This window comes from Stenella coeruleoalba, assembly GCF_951394435.1.
Source record: "Stenella coeruleoalba genome assembly, chromosome: 3".
NCBI lineage: Eukaryota > Metazoa > Chordata > Mammalia > Artiodactyla > Delphinidae > Stenella > Stenella coeruleoalba.
Window position 1 is genome coordinate 62,285,500 of NC_137148.1, and position 15,076 is coordinate 62,300,575.

A 15,076-nucleotide genomic window follows, 5' to 3' on the forward strand; every position below is an offset into this window, starting at 1 on the left:
CCTTGGTGGCTTCCCTCATTGCCTACCCAGACCCTCCCTTCCCTACGATGTTACCCCTCTCCCCCCCACCAATCCCTTGTCCTTGCTTAGCCAGGGAGGTGCTCTTCTCTGTAGGAAGCGGGGTGGAGTCTCACATTTAATTCTTCACCGACACTAGCTTTCCCTAGCACTCACTGGGCACTCCTGATTTCCCTAGAATAAATGGGGCTCTGGGGACACCAAAGGTTGACAGTGCCAGTTCTCAACCCAGCCATGACTCTCTGGCGCCTCCATCAGCTGTCAGGTGGGTAGCAAGCAATTATTAATAAATGGTAAAAACAAAATGTGTTTGTAAATGATTTACTTGCTTTTATAATTTAAAGCATAAGAGCCCGAAGCTCAGAGAATTAAATCGCATCCCAGCTCTTTCACTAACCGTACACTAAACACTCAGCAACTGTCACGGTAATACTGTAAGCATTGTCATCAATAACACATCACGCCCTCTCACCTACATTTCAATACACTTTCTTGAGGAGATGGGGTGGCATTATACAGAACATGCACCTAAGCCTGGGCCTGCCCCCTGGAGTGGGATGTGGTACATATTAACATCAAATGACATGTATGCTGGTTCTAATCTATAGTTCTGCTGGTGCTATTAAATCCTGATTTATCACTGATTTTTTCAGATTCAAATATTGACTACTCAGACCAGACAGATTTTTGCCTCGTTTTGTTTTAAATTCATGGCAATAAACAGATACAAAGTAAACACAAAAACAAAACAAAAACCCTTCAAACTCACCATCTTTTCTTTTTAATTTATTATAAGCTATTTACTATTAAATAGTTTTCTCATAAGCTTTGACATTGTCCTGAATTTCATTTTTTTGTGTGTCTGTCCAGAGCCAATACCTTTGGAATTGTCCCTGCTGTTGCTTGATTTCACAATACCTTTCCATGCCCTCCTAAAAGAACCATGTGGAATATCTTAAATGTTAAATTAAAGTGGATTTATTTTGAAGGTGATAATATGTTCGCTATCTTGATTATGTGGTAACGGCTTCACAGGCATATACATATCAAAACTTACCAAATTGTATACTTGAAATACGTGTAGTTTATTGCATGTCAATTATACCTCAATAAAGCTGTTTAAAAATAAAAGTGAGTTTAAGTTTTCTATTTAGATTTTTATACTTTGCCTAGAAATAACTGGACACCTTCATTGGGATATATGCCAGATGCCCTTCATTTGACCTCCAAATCCCCAATCTGCCTTCTGTCCTGTCTCCAGCCTGGGAAGTTGACCTACTGGGGCCAAATCAAAGGGCTCCTGCACCTTCTGGTTCTGACTGGGTTCAGCCAATGGGGAGCCCAGACTGGGATTGGAAGGAGGGAAGAGGTGAGTGGCCCTGAGCTACCAGGCTGTCCGTATCCGGCAGGCCATCCCAAAAGTGGCCTTCTTTACAGGACTCTGTTTCTAGGTTCCGGTCACTCCTCTTTCCTTTCTTCCCCCTGGTCTAGGGGTAGTAACAGCTCCAGTGGGTTATACACTATGTCTTGTGTTTCCCCCACACATTCATACCTTTTCAAATAGTCCCTTTGCAAATAAACCCTCCCTAAATTATGCTAATTTGAATGTGCCATCTTTTCCCAGCTGGGATCCTGAATAATAAGGATGTTACAAAACCCAAGCTGGGAAAGGGAAACATTGCTCTCTAAACATACACATGCACACACACCCACATCCCTCACATAACAGAAGGATTCTGTCCACAGTTAACGCTAGAAGTTTACTCAATAGAAAATTAATCCCGGGTTCAAAAAACTTCATAATATATACTAATTGGCAACAGCAGAGGATAAAGAAGGATAATATTTTATGGAGTTCAAAAGACCCAGTGGAAATGAATGTTATGCGCAAATTTCTTTAAATGGAAAGGTCATCCATCACATGCGGAGAATGACCTCCGATCACTCTAAAGCCCTGCCAAGGGATGCTGTGCGATTCACTTTTCCGAGGCCACATGGGCACCACACCGGGTGGTCAGCTGAAGCCTGCCTCTATTACCTGCAATCGCACAGCGTAGGGAACATTCTTCTCAGTTCCTCAGAATTTATTCAACAGGACATTTTCATGGCATTACTGGGGGAGGGGAAGCCAAAGTCTGGATGATGGCCAAAAACATGTTTTGGGTCTGTTCAAACACTGTTTGAAGCAAGGAAACTGTAGTGTGTAGAGAAGCAGTAAACAGGCGAATGAATGCAGAGCTGGTTGCAACCCAGCACTTGAGTTTAGCACAGAACTGGAGAGCCACACCACGCTTCATGGGAAAGGATGACAAGACACCAAGGAAAATCAAAAGAAAAAATAAGCGTCACTTTGGCAACCCAACAGCATTCACAACAATTTCATTCTAACACCCATCTTCAGTGTTTGGAGGGTAGGTGTTGAATGGAGAGGTTCTATAGATAATACATGAAAGTCCAAAGGGGCTACTCTCTTTCTTCCACATGTAGCTATCTCTTCTTCACTAAACCAAATCTTTGAAAAACAGCTTCTCCTAAGATTTTACTTGACTGTCAAGGATTCCCTCCACAAAGGCAAAGGGTCTACAAATTCAGTAAAGGACCTGGCTTGTCTCTGAGTTCTTTCTATGAGATAACTGATGAGAAATCCTTGTTTACATGGTTTGTTGCATGTAAAAATTTATTTGATCCTGTAAGTTATTCTGTCCCCTGTAGACCTGGAATATACTATCAGAGTGGTCTCATAAGCATAAAAGAAAAAAACCACTCTCCTGAAGGGGGGAGGAGGAAGATGGTTCCCACATCAGAACCTCTTTATTTCAGCTACACTTACAATAAACTCTCCCAGGGGCCAGGTGACCCACTGCTACATACGTGGCAATGGATGCTATTTCTCTCCAAACCTCAATAGCGTTGAGATAACTTCCAGATGAACAGAGGAAGATTCTATCCTGTCAGTCTGACCTGTGCAAGATGAACTCATTGCAACCATGTATTTGTGCAATACCTCCTCCTGCAATACTTGAAAAACCAGAAAAACAGGCAGCTCTACTATTCCACTTTATACACCAGAGAGCCTAGAGGGAAGCTTCATGACCAGAACACAATCACAGAACAGGCTGGTGGCTGGCCAGGAGTTCGGAACTGCCAGCCTGGGCCTGGGCCAGAACACTACAGGTTTTAACCATGGTCAAGTACCACTCAGGCCACCTTAGGGTTTATCCCTGGAGATGCCCCACAGAACAAATGGATAGTGGAGAATCTGCTCACTTCCCCCTAAACCTTCTAAAAAGCCATCAGCTGCCCATGCTGCTGAAGCCAAGAGCTACAGAACACACATTATGTGTGTTAGGGGCCTGGCTTTGCCATCTGGCCTGGTCCTTCAGAACTCAGGCTGCAGAGCTGGCTGGTATCACTAGCAGTTTTAAAGGTCTATTTATTTTGGTGCTGATTAGCAAAGAGTGTAAATCTGACTAAACCACAAAGGGATGCTGTTTGTAAAAGGAATAAACAAGGCAAAAACTGTTTTACTGCCTTTCTCTGTTTAAATTATAAATCCAACCAAAAGTCCAAAATGAGAAGGAAGGAAAATATGGAGGAAAAAGACTTTTTAGAAAAGTGATATGCTTAAGGGAACAAAAGCAGAGTTACCAGACAGTAACAGCTTATGCTCAAAGTGATTCTTGGAATAATAAACCTCAAATGTCAATCAACCAAAAATTCCCATAAGTCAATGGGTCATATTCCACTCAACCCCAAACTTATTTCCTTATTTCCTCTTTTCCAGTTACTTGGGAAGTAAAAAGGTAAAGATCAGATTTTTTTTTTTTCCAGTATCTTCAACACTTGCAGACTAAGGCCTCCAGCTGCCCCTTTCGTTTTGGGAAAATGCTCCTGGGCTCTGGCTAGGCTTAGGAAGGACACCTGGCTTCAGCAAAACAGAAGACCCATCACAGCAAGTCATCCCCAGGGTTCTCTGCGTTAAAACCCTGATGTGTTTTAGCAGGTGGCCATCTTGCTTATCAGTATGGAGCTGATGCATCCTTTACTTCTCCTCTTAAATGAGCACAGGAATAAAAACTAGCAAGTTCTTTATCTTTGGAGGCACCTATGGCCTCTGGACTACATGCTCCTCTTATCACTCACGCCTTGGATGCCTTTGCCAGGAAGTCATATGAACACTCCTAATGACTACATCTTTCCCCAAGACTCACCCCTTTCTTCCAACTCTTGACTCCTCTTTGCCCCACTTCTAATCTTAGAGTCCAGGGAAAGGTAACCAGGGACAAGAGACACTGAGAGGCAAGCACTTGGAGGGCAGGCAGGATACTGAAGACAATGAGAAAAAGCAGCAGGGAGGTGAGGGCAACCCCAGGCAGAACGGCTTCCTCTTTCACGCCACAGTATGCAATGCCCTATTCTCCCTGCGGCCGTGGGTTTTCCCTGCTCACATTCTTCAAGCAAACTTGAAGCAAAAGTCAAAAATTACCCACAATGCTCCCGCACAGCCTCCTTCCTAGAATTCCTGTTCAAGGTTCTGCTTCAGGTGTGAGTGAAAAGGCGTGAAAGTGTCTTGTCCATTTGTCAATGTGATTAAGAGAAATGTGGCGTGAGTCCCTTAAGAATGAAACCTTGGCGTCATCTTTCATTGCTTCTAACCTCTGCCAAGGTTTCAGAGTTCTGGTGGAGTGGCCCCCTCAGGTCCCAAGGTAAGAATGTTCCCAGGTGAGGACCAAAGTTACTTTACTCTTTTTTTTTCCCAGAAGGAAGTGTTTCTACTAAGGCCTACCAGTTTTGTTACCCTTTCACCTTTTAAATTTCTTAAAAAGGAAGCCAGGGCGCTAGAAATGACCTGTCAACCCTAAGCAGTTAAGACAGTGAGCTCTTTCAGGAAACGCACAGGTGTTAAAACACTTAGCACGTTCATTCATTTACTTGCTCAACACCAGGTGCTTCTCCAGGTCAGAGACAAGTGAGGCAATGTCATGGAGAAGCCGGACCTGAGAACAGACAACCACGCTTAAAATGTGAACTAGGAGTGCAGAGGTGTAATGAACATTTTGTGCTGAATAAAGTCAATTTGTAAGAATAAGGAAATTCAGTATTTTCAAGTCTTTTGTTTGAACTAAAAGGGGTATGAAAATTCTATTAGAAAAGCTGAAGTATTTTTATTATTCTCCCACTCTTATAAACATCTTTATTATATGTGGTTTTTAGTTTTTATTTTTTTGGTACCCCAGGTGGGACACGAACTCACAATCCCTGGCTTAGGATGTGTGTGTTTTTTATTGAAATATATTTGATGTAAAACATTGTATAAATTTAAGGTGTAACACATGTTAATTTGATACATTTATACATTATGATAGGATTGCCATTGTAGTGATAATTAGCACTTCTATCATATTTTATAATTATCCTTTCTTTTACAGGTTGGAATCATTAAGTTCCAGTTTCCTAGCAAGTTCAATGGTTATAATACAATATTATTGTCTGTATTCACTACGCTGTGCATTAGATCTCTAAGTCTTATTTGCTATGTGTTGCAAGTTGGTATTCTTACACAACTGTCCTAACTCTGTCCTAACAAAGACAATGTAGTACTGGCATAGGATAAACATAAGGATACAAATACAAATCATATATCTGCAAAGGGTTTAGTATCCAGAATATATAAAGTGTTGGCAAGGAGGTGAGGAAATTAGAACCCACATACATTGTTGATGGGAATGCAAAATGGTACAGCTGCTATGGAAACAGTTTGGCAGTCCCTCAAAAAGTTAAACATAGAGTTGCCATATGATCTAGCATTCTACTCCTAAGTATATACCCTAGAAAACAGAAAAAAATATATATGTTCATACAAAACTTCTACATGGATGTTCACAGTGGCATTATTCATAATAGACAAAAAATGGAACAATCCAATGTCCATCAACTGATGAACGGATAAATAAAATGTTGGTGTATTCACACAATGGGATATTATTCAGCCATGAAAAGGAATAATACATATTACAACATGGATGAAAGGACATCTATTGTATGAGTCCATTTTATATGAAATGTCCAAAATAGGCAAATCCACAGAGATAGAAAGTAGATCAGTGGCTGCCAGGAACTAAGGCAAGAGGAGAATGGGGAGGAATTGCTAATGGGTTTCATCTGGGGTGATGGAAATGTTCTGAAACTAGACAGTGGTTATGGTTGCACCACCTTGTGGATATATGAAAAACCAATGACTTATATATTTAAAATGATTAATCTTGTGGCATGTGAAATATAACTTAAAAATACATATATAGGGAAATAAGCATATCATATATTGCTGGTAAGAATGTAGATTGATACAACCTACTGAAGTATAATTTTGCAATATTTATCCAAATTACAAATGCCTCTACACTTAAACCCAGAAAATTCCTCTTCTAAGAATTTACCCTACATATATATATTCAAACATGTGCAAAATGACATAGGTACAAGGTATTGACTTCAGCATTCTCTGATATATCAAAAGGCTGGAAACAACCTGCATGTCCATCATTATGTGACTAGTTAAATAAATTATGATATATCCATCTACCAAAATATTATACAGCCATAAAAACTAATGAGGATGCTCTTTATGTAACAATATGAAATTATTTCAAATGTTAAGTTAAAAAAAATGAGGTACAAAACATTGTGAAGAGTATGCTATCATTCTGATCATTTTGGAATTTGTAGAAATAGGGAATCACTATGCTGTATACTAGGAACTAATGTAGTGTTATAGGTCAGTTATACTCCAACAAACAAACATACACAGAAATAGAGATCAGACTTGTGGTTAGCAGAGGTGGGGGGGAGGATAGATTGGATGAAGGTAGTCAAAAGGTGCAAACTTCCAGTTATAAGATAAATAAATACTAAGGAAGTAATGTACAACATGATAAATACAATTAACACGGCTGCATGTTATATATGAGAGTTGTTAAAAGAGTGAACCCTAAGTGTTCTCATCACAGGAAAAATTTTTTTCTTTTCTTTTTTATGAGATGATGGTTGTTCACTAAACTTACCATGGTAATCATTTCATGGTGCATGTTCATCAAGTCATTATGCTGTACACCTTAAACTTACACAGTGCTGTATGTCAATTACATTTCATTGAAATTGAAAAAAAAAAGAACCCCCCAAAAAAGAGTATGCTACCATTCAAATCAAAGGAGAGGGATGAATATCTACATATATATTTGCTTGTATATGCATAAAATACTTTTGGAAGGATATATACAATTTACACAGTGTTGTTTGCCTCCAAAGATAGGTAACTGTATGCCTAAGGAACAGAATGTGTGTGTGTGTGTGTGTGTGTGTGTGTGTGCGTGTGTGTGTGTGTGTGCACATACATCTGTGTATAGGGAGAGATTTTGAAACTTTTGAGTTTTTAAACCATGTGAATGGATTTCCTATTCAAAATGTAAATAAAATATAGATTTTATAAAATATTTTTAAAATAATGAATGAATGAGTCATAATGCTGTGGGAAGAAAACTAACTTAAGTATATTGAGACCTGAATTTTAGTTCCTGGATTACCAGTAACTACTTAGTTCATCTGCTGATCAATCTCCCTCTCCCCTCCATCTAAACTCTATGAATTTTTCACCAACGTATGCAAGTTTTAAAAGGTTCAAATGTGAGGATTCGGAACAATTAAACATCTCAATATAAAAGGTTGAATTCATGTTCCTTTTTAAACAAGTGCCTAGCCGCGCAGCAAGCAGCTCGTCCAACTTGTAAGGCAGTGCTGGGCAAGATTAATCTCTCTTTCTACCAGTAGATGGAGACAGTGGGTAGATAATGTGCTTTTGCCAAGTTAGAAACTTGCTCTAGTGAACACAGGAGCCATCGAGTCAAAAACATTTACAGCTAGAAAGAGCCTTAGAGTTCAGCCCAACTCCAGTATTTTACAGACATGGAAAATGATGTCCTTCGAGGTCAGAGTCTGAAGGCTGACATGGCAAAGACTGAAATCCACATCTCACAACTCTTAACTGGTCCTCTTCACTAAATACTCTTATAAGCTAAAAACCTAAAATTCAGCATTTATTGGGAATACAAAATTCAATCAGTCAAAACTTGTTTATCACTTTGCACTTTTCTAATCTAAAGTTAGATGATTAAGGAAGGTGGCACCTCTATTAAAGCATGATTGTTAGGTTCACAGATACGACTATTAAGCAGTTCTTTCAAGTACCTAATTTTGAAATAGTCAACAAATTTCCTCATTTTATTGTCTAAAATTATGCACAACACATGACTCATTTTGAAATGAAACCTCTCTCCCCATTTTCACTTTACATTTAACATAAGGAATTCCTAACTTGAAATCTAATGGGTAAATTTTTTTCATCGAGATGTTTAGGAATGACCTATATGTCAAAAAATAAGAGAGATTAGTTAGTAAATATGAAGCAGCTCTTGCGATGATGTTTTTAATAATTCTGAGTAGGCGATGTAGTGTAGTGGTTATAGAGCTACTGCCTGGTTCAAATCCTGATTCACAACTTACCAGCCCTGTGACCCTGGGCAACTTTCTTAACCCCTTCCTCAGTTTCTTTGTTATCAGATAGGGATGATAATAGTAGTACCTACTTCATCGGGGTGCTGTAAGAGTTAAATTAACTAATACATGTAAAATGCTTAGAATGGTACCAGAATATAGTATCTGAGGCCAGTGAGGCTCCTTCGCTCTCCCAGAAATACTGACTCTTTTAAAAGAGGATGGTTGCTAACCAAAGGTAATTTCTAATTGAGTCTCTTGAACTCAAACAGAACAGGGGAGAAAAGCCAAGCAAAATGTTTGGGGAGGCTAGCTTGCTACACTGATTGGCCTCTAAACACTTTTGGATAAGCAGCCTCTACCTTCACTTCTTAACCTCAGGGTACTCTAAATACTCATTTTTTTGTTTTGTTTTGTTTCTTCCCAGGATGGAATGTTGGTGACTGATCAGGGAGGATGTTCAGAGGCAAAAGCAGTCTGAACAAGTTTTTTAAGTGTGGTATTTGTTTTCCTTTTCAAGACTGTTGGAAGGGAGGAAGTTGGAGAAATGAATGGCCCTCCCATTCTTCTGCAATTTGAGTTCAGTTCTCTTACTTCAGATCAAATGCAGAACCATTTGGGCAGACCCTGTCTTCCCTCCTTTCCCTTCTTTATTCAGACGCTCTTGTACTCCTACAAAGTGTCCAGTGTGACATTTGCATCAGAGCAGAGATTCCTGATTCCACGTAGCAGCCAGTTAGAATTGCGGAAAGTACTTAGGGCTGATGGTGAAGGGAACCATCCTTTACCTCCACTGCAAACCTTGACTTACTTTTCACTCCGTAGTAAAACTCTATCATTTCTGTTTCTAAAAGTCTTCAGACCACTGTGCTAATCTTTATTGCAAGTGAACCCTCCCTTCCCTTGATCTCAGGACAACATGAGGCTAGGGTTGATCTGAAACGCTACATGAACACAGATTTGGGAGGGCAAGGTTCAGGCACATCCCTGTGACTTTCACAGTAAGGGCCCAAAGTATGGCTGTTGAACAAACAGTGCATACAAACTACCTGTTTATTGTATATTTAACATGGTCATAATCACAAAATGTCAATCTTATTCAGATTAAGAAAAAAGAAGAGTCCAATTTTAGAGGCCTGAGATGACTAGTGGATGCAGGAAAGGCACAAAACCCAGTTTTACCACTTTCTAGCTGTGTGATACTGCCAACTAAAAACTGGCACTTGTCATCTGACTCTACAAGGACTAAGTCACTGGCCACTACAGCCGCTGACCTTCAACCCCCCCTCCGAGAGGAGTTCAGGGTGGAGATCAGGAGCAAGGCGCTCTGTGCTCCAGGAAAAACTGGCAGGACGGGCCTTCAGATAGTTAGATATTTTCAGGAGAAGGTTTTATCAGCCCAATTCTTGCACCTCCTCATATCTAGAAAAGCACTAAAATCATTAACAGTGACATCTGCTCCTCGTGACTAGCAGCAGGCCTCCGCGAAAACGTGTACTTGACCGTACGCACCCCCTTCACTAAAGTCATATGTAACACTGACCTTTCCCCCCACCTCTTTGGAGCAGTTTCTCAGAGCTATCTGAAATGCTGTCTCCCAGGCTATAGCCCTCACCTTGCTCCAAATAAAATTTCATTCACAACTCTTACACTGTGCACTTTTTTCAATTAATAATTCTTAACATGTCATTGAACCTCTACAGGTTTACTGCCTAATGTGTAAAAGGGGATTAAAAATAACAGCTAGCTCACAGGCTGTTTCAAGAATTAACTTTAAAAACAGTAAAGCACTATGCAAATGTTCTTGATATTCTTCGTTATCTAATGTATGCGTGCTCTCTACAAATATACTTTACTCTGTTAACTACAGAGAAGTTTTAAAAGAGATAATGAAGATGCTCAGAGGAGTTCAATACAGGTTACATCTGAACGGAAAGTCAGCAGCCCAAGAAAAATCAACTTGGTTTTCACTGCAGGGCTGCTGAGAACTTGGAAAAATAAATCTTTGGTCGGGCAGTCCTAACCTATGACCGCTGGGTTTACAGAAACCAAAAGCGCACCCACTGCGAGCTCTCCTTCGTTTTAATGCTCCTCCCCACCCAGCTTTCCTGGCTCCCCATCTCTCTCTGCTTCACTCCTGGGTGCCCCGCCTGCTCGCTCTCCATCCTCCCACTTCAAGACCGCTCGGCAAAGTCCATTCGGACCTTCAGCCTACTGACTCGCAGTGCCCCGCATCTGGCATTGCCCAGAAACCCCTTCACCCCGACCTTTTGAAAACGTAACACAGAAACACCACCCGGAGAGGTGGGGCGCCGGGGGAAGAGCGGCGCCCTGGAGCCGGGCATGCGCAGAGGCCGCCGCGGGCTGCGGGCCTGAGCGAAGCAAGTACAGAGCTGCTAGGGCCAGAAGCCGTCTCTTTGGGACCCGGTTCGGGGAACCGATCCCGGCTGGTCGGCACCCGCCCAGGGCTCGAGGCCCATTTCTAAGAGGCTCGCGGGCCGGCCGCGGGCCGCCGGAGGCGCTGCGTACCTGGTAGCGGCCGGTGAGCAGCTGGCTCCGCGACGGCGTGCACAGCGGCTGCGTGTAGTAGTTGTCTAGCAGCACCCCGGCGGCCGCCAGCGCGTCCAGGTGCGGTGTGCGGATTTCCGAGCCGTGGAAGCCCACGTCGTTCCAGCCCAGGTCGTCCGCCAGCACGAAGACGAGGTGGGGCGGCCGGCCAGCCCCGGCGCCTGAGACCGGCGGCGGCGGCAGCAGCAGCAGCAGCGGAAGGACGGCGGGGAGGAGCGGCCTCCGCGGCCCGGGGCCTCGGGGCAGGCTCGCCGTGCTGCGCGGGCCCATCCTGCGCCGCCCGCGGTGCCCGCGCCTGTGGCGCCCCCGGGCCCCGGGCACTGCTTATAGAATCAGGAACTGGGCGGCCGGGGCCTGCCCCGCCCCAGCACGGGATTTCACCCCTAGCAGGCCGCAGGCAGGAGAGGCCCGGCGCCAGAGCCTCCGCCGCCTCTGACCCGGGCCGGGGCCGGTGTGGTGGGGGAGGAGCCAGAGAAGAACTCGGGCAGCCCTTGCTGCCGTGCTCCGTTGATGCTTGATAGGAGCTAAGATCTCTTATCTTTCCACCGAAGAGCTTTGCCTCGTGGCATCGTAAAAGAGGAGCAGATTTGTTCTTTGTACTAACTCTTCACAGCTTACAAAGCATATTTCACAGCCCTCATCTCTTTAAATCTCGGAGCAACCCTGGCAGCTAGGAATCACAATTATTGCCTTTTTTCTTTTTTTTCCAGAATAAACAAGCTTGTGTAGTTGGTGGAGCCTAACCCAAACCCAGTTCCGACTCCAGATCTTGAGCTACGAGGTTTTAAAGGTCGTGAAAGAATCATTTCTAGCAGAATTATTTCTAGCAAAAGAACCCAGCCTCGTGCAGGTGCGGGGACGATGAAGAGGCAGAGGTCTGGGTGATGTTTCCGATTCATTTAAGAATAGCGTACGCCTGTGAAGCCATTTCCTCCCCACTAGCAAAAAAGGGGTCAAATACACACTCCGACTGCACGGTGCCCTTTTGAAGGTGCAGTTTTACTTAGGTTGCCCTGGCTCTTGATTGGCGTGCTGTGTGGCCATTGAGTAGCTTATTAGTTTGTCCGGTTCATGAGCCCTTTAAGAGCTGGCTCCCCCAGAATCAAATAGTGAACCAAAGAAGTATAGTATCTAATTTGCCTGAAATAACCTGTGGATGGAAGGAAAAATTCCCTTAGCCACATGCTCATTGAATTGAAGTTAGCCTTATGACCAGTATATTCCCATTGTCATCAAGACTCTGCCTACTCTGTGTCTGGAGATACACAATAACTGTTAACAGTAGTAGGGGAAGAAGTTTTGCACAGCATCCTTTCAAGTTATCTGCATCTGATTCCATGGGAATCGTTTTACAACTTTATAGGCTGTAGATAACCGGTAGCGATGGAAACTAATTCTTGTTTATACAGATGCAAATGAATTCTATCCAGTGGAATGGCATCCTCACCACCTCCGGAAAAAAGTTTTGCCTCCACTTACACATTTACTTAATATTCCTGATCTGGTCCTTGGATTGTCCTTTGAACTGGTGTTAACACCTTACCCATTTTCTCATTAATGTTAAATAAAATCTTTAACATGTATTCATTTTTATATATGTATTAGGGTCACGATTTAACCTTTTTTTGAAAATTATTCTTTAATATGTGGAATGTTTCCCTTTTACATACATAGAATTTTTTTTTTCTTTGTATGAAGTAGATTAGTTTATGTTACATCCACTTTTCACCACTGGTGGAATCAATGAAATTTAACAGGAAAAAAATTTTTAATTTAGCATTAAAGTAAAAAGAAAAATTTTGAAGCGCTGTTTGACTCTCATTAGGTTAAGTCTTGAAAATTCCATTTAAAGACCCTGTAGGAGATCTTATAGGGCTGAGAATTTTCCACGGTGGCACTTGTACGCCCCTCTCTCCGTAACTGTTCCTCTCTAGGCTTCCTGATAGAAATCAAACTGCCGGAACAATGGCTGCTAATCTGCAGGAACAATTCCTCCTTTGACCAACTGCTCCAGAAACTACTAAACTTTCACTGAGCCTTCCCATGTCCTGAATTTTCAAATAAAAGCTTATGCAAATAGTGCTCTGGAAATGTGCACATCAGCTAATTAATAAGCTAATTAATTCTATTTTTTATCTATGTATTGAACACCCATGATGTGCGTACTGGCTAGTTATTGTAAAATCTCTGAAATGGAGTTAGTCTGTTGTTTCCTTATGGGCTTGAGCAGAAATACTGCAAAAACGATGTTGTCTTCTCAATGCTTCATATTAAGAGGCACATGTTGATTTGCTTTAGTATTTGATAACTTTGTTAAGGCCACCATTTCTCCCTGTAAAGTTACTATTTTCCCCTTGTAATTAATCATTATTTTATGGGGAGATATTCTGAGAATATGTATGTATTCTGTTAGTACTAAAACTTTTGCTTATTGGTTTTAGCACTTGCTAAAACTAATGCTTCTTGCTTCAATCAATATTAGGATGATTGCCAAATGGTGATTTTCTAATTCTATCATTCTTTCTATAATTTATCAGTTGTCTTTCTACTGTAAGGAAGAACTTTGCATTCTTCCCCATTTGTTTATTTATCTGTATCACTCTGAACTCATAGATTATTATTTTAATCAGTATGCTATAATACTTTATTTCAGTGCTCAACTTTTCTCTGATTTGGCCAGTGGGAGCCCCTTCAGTCTGGCTCTTGTATCCTTTTGGCATGTCCTCTTTAATCTTTGAGTACTCCCTCACTTCTTTTTTTTTTTTTTTTTTTGCGGTACGCGGGCCTCTCACTGTTGTGGCCTCTCCCGCTGCGGAGCACAGGCTCCGGACGCGCGGGCTCAGCGGCCATGGCTCATGGGCCCAGCCGCTCCGCGGCATGTGGAATCTTCCCGGACTGCGGCACGAACCCGTGTCCCGTGCATCGGCAGGCAGACTCTCAACCACTGCACCACCAGGGAAGCCCATCCCCTCACTTTTTGATACAACAAGATATTCTAGATTCATCTTGTACTTTTCCTTCCCTAACCCTGGAATCAGCCATTTCTCGAAGGAACCCCAATTCCTTTTAGTGGAGGATGGCTTCTAGAAACCAAGATCTGTGCTATAGGTGTACTCATTGTTACTGGGCTGTCACTACTTGTAGGACCTCCCACTAAAGATGGAAACTAGGACTTCCCTGGTGGCTCAGTGGTTAAGAATCTGCCTGCCAATGCAAGGGACATGGGTTCAGGCCCTGGTCTGGGATGATCCCACATGCCGCGGAGCAACTAAGCCCATGCACCACAACTACTGAGCCTGCGTGCCACAACTACTGAAGCCCGCACACCCAGAGCCCATGCTCCGCAACAAGAGAAGCCACTGCAATGAGAAGCCCACGCACCGCAACAAAGAGTAGCCCCCGCTCACCGCAACTAGAGAAAGCTAACACGCAGCACTGAAGACCCAACAAAGCCAAAGATAAATAAATATATATATATATTAAAAAAAGATGGAAACTAGATATATGTGTACACATATACATTATTTATATATATAAACACACATATTATATAGATACATATGTATAGATATAAAACCATGAGTTCATAGTGAACACCTCCAATGCTATTTTCCCCTCTTCCATATGTGTATGGGTTGTATCAATTTTCACTATCACCAGCCATTAAAAAATACTATGCTTTTTAATTTTTGCCAATCTGATAAGAGAAATGGTATTTCAGTATAGTTTTTGTTTGTTTTTCTTTTTGTATTTCTCTTATTATGAGTAAGGTTAAACATCTTTTCATATGTTGAAGGGACATTTTTACATCATTTTTCTGAATTGTCCATGTCATTCTCAATTGGGTTTTTGGTCATTTTCCCCTCAGTTTTAAGAGTTCTTTCTATATTCGATATATCACCTCTTTGTGATTTATATCACAAATATTTTCTCCTAGTTTGTC

General features: G+C 41.9%; 1 protein-coding gene across 2 annotated transcripts in view; it reads right to left on the minus strand.

The window, feature by feature from the left end:
• Positions 1 to 12,647, minus strand: part of ARSB (arylsulfatase B) — a 186,247-nt gene extending 173,600 nt beyond the window's left edge. For both annotated transcript variants that reach the window (XM_079916968.1, XM_079916967.1), the window contains exon 1: positions 11,095 to 12,647. In XM_079916968.1, coding sequence (XP_079773094.1) covers positions 11,095 to 11,403 — 309 coding nt within the window. In that variant the 5' untranslated portion in view covers positions 11,404 to 12,647. The remainder of the gene's footprint in view (positions 1 to 11,094) is intronic.
• Between the last annotated feature and the right edge of the window lie 2,429 nt (positions 12,648 to 15,076).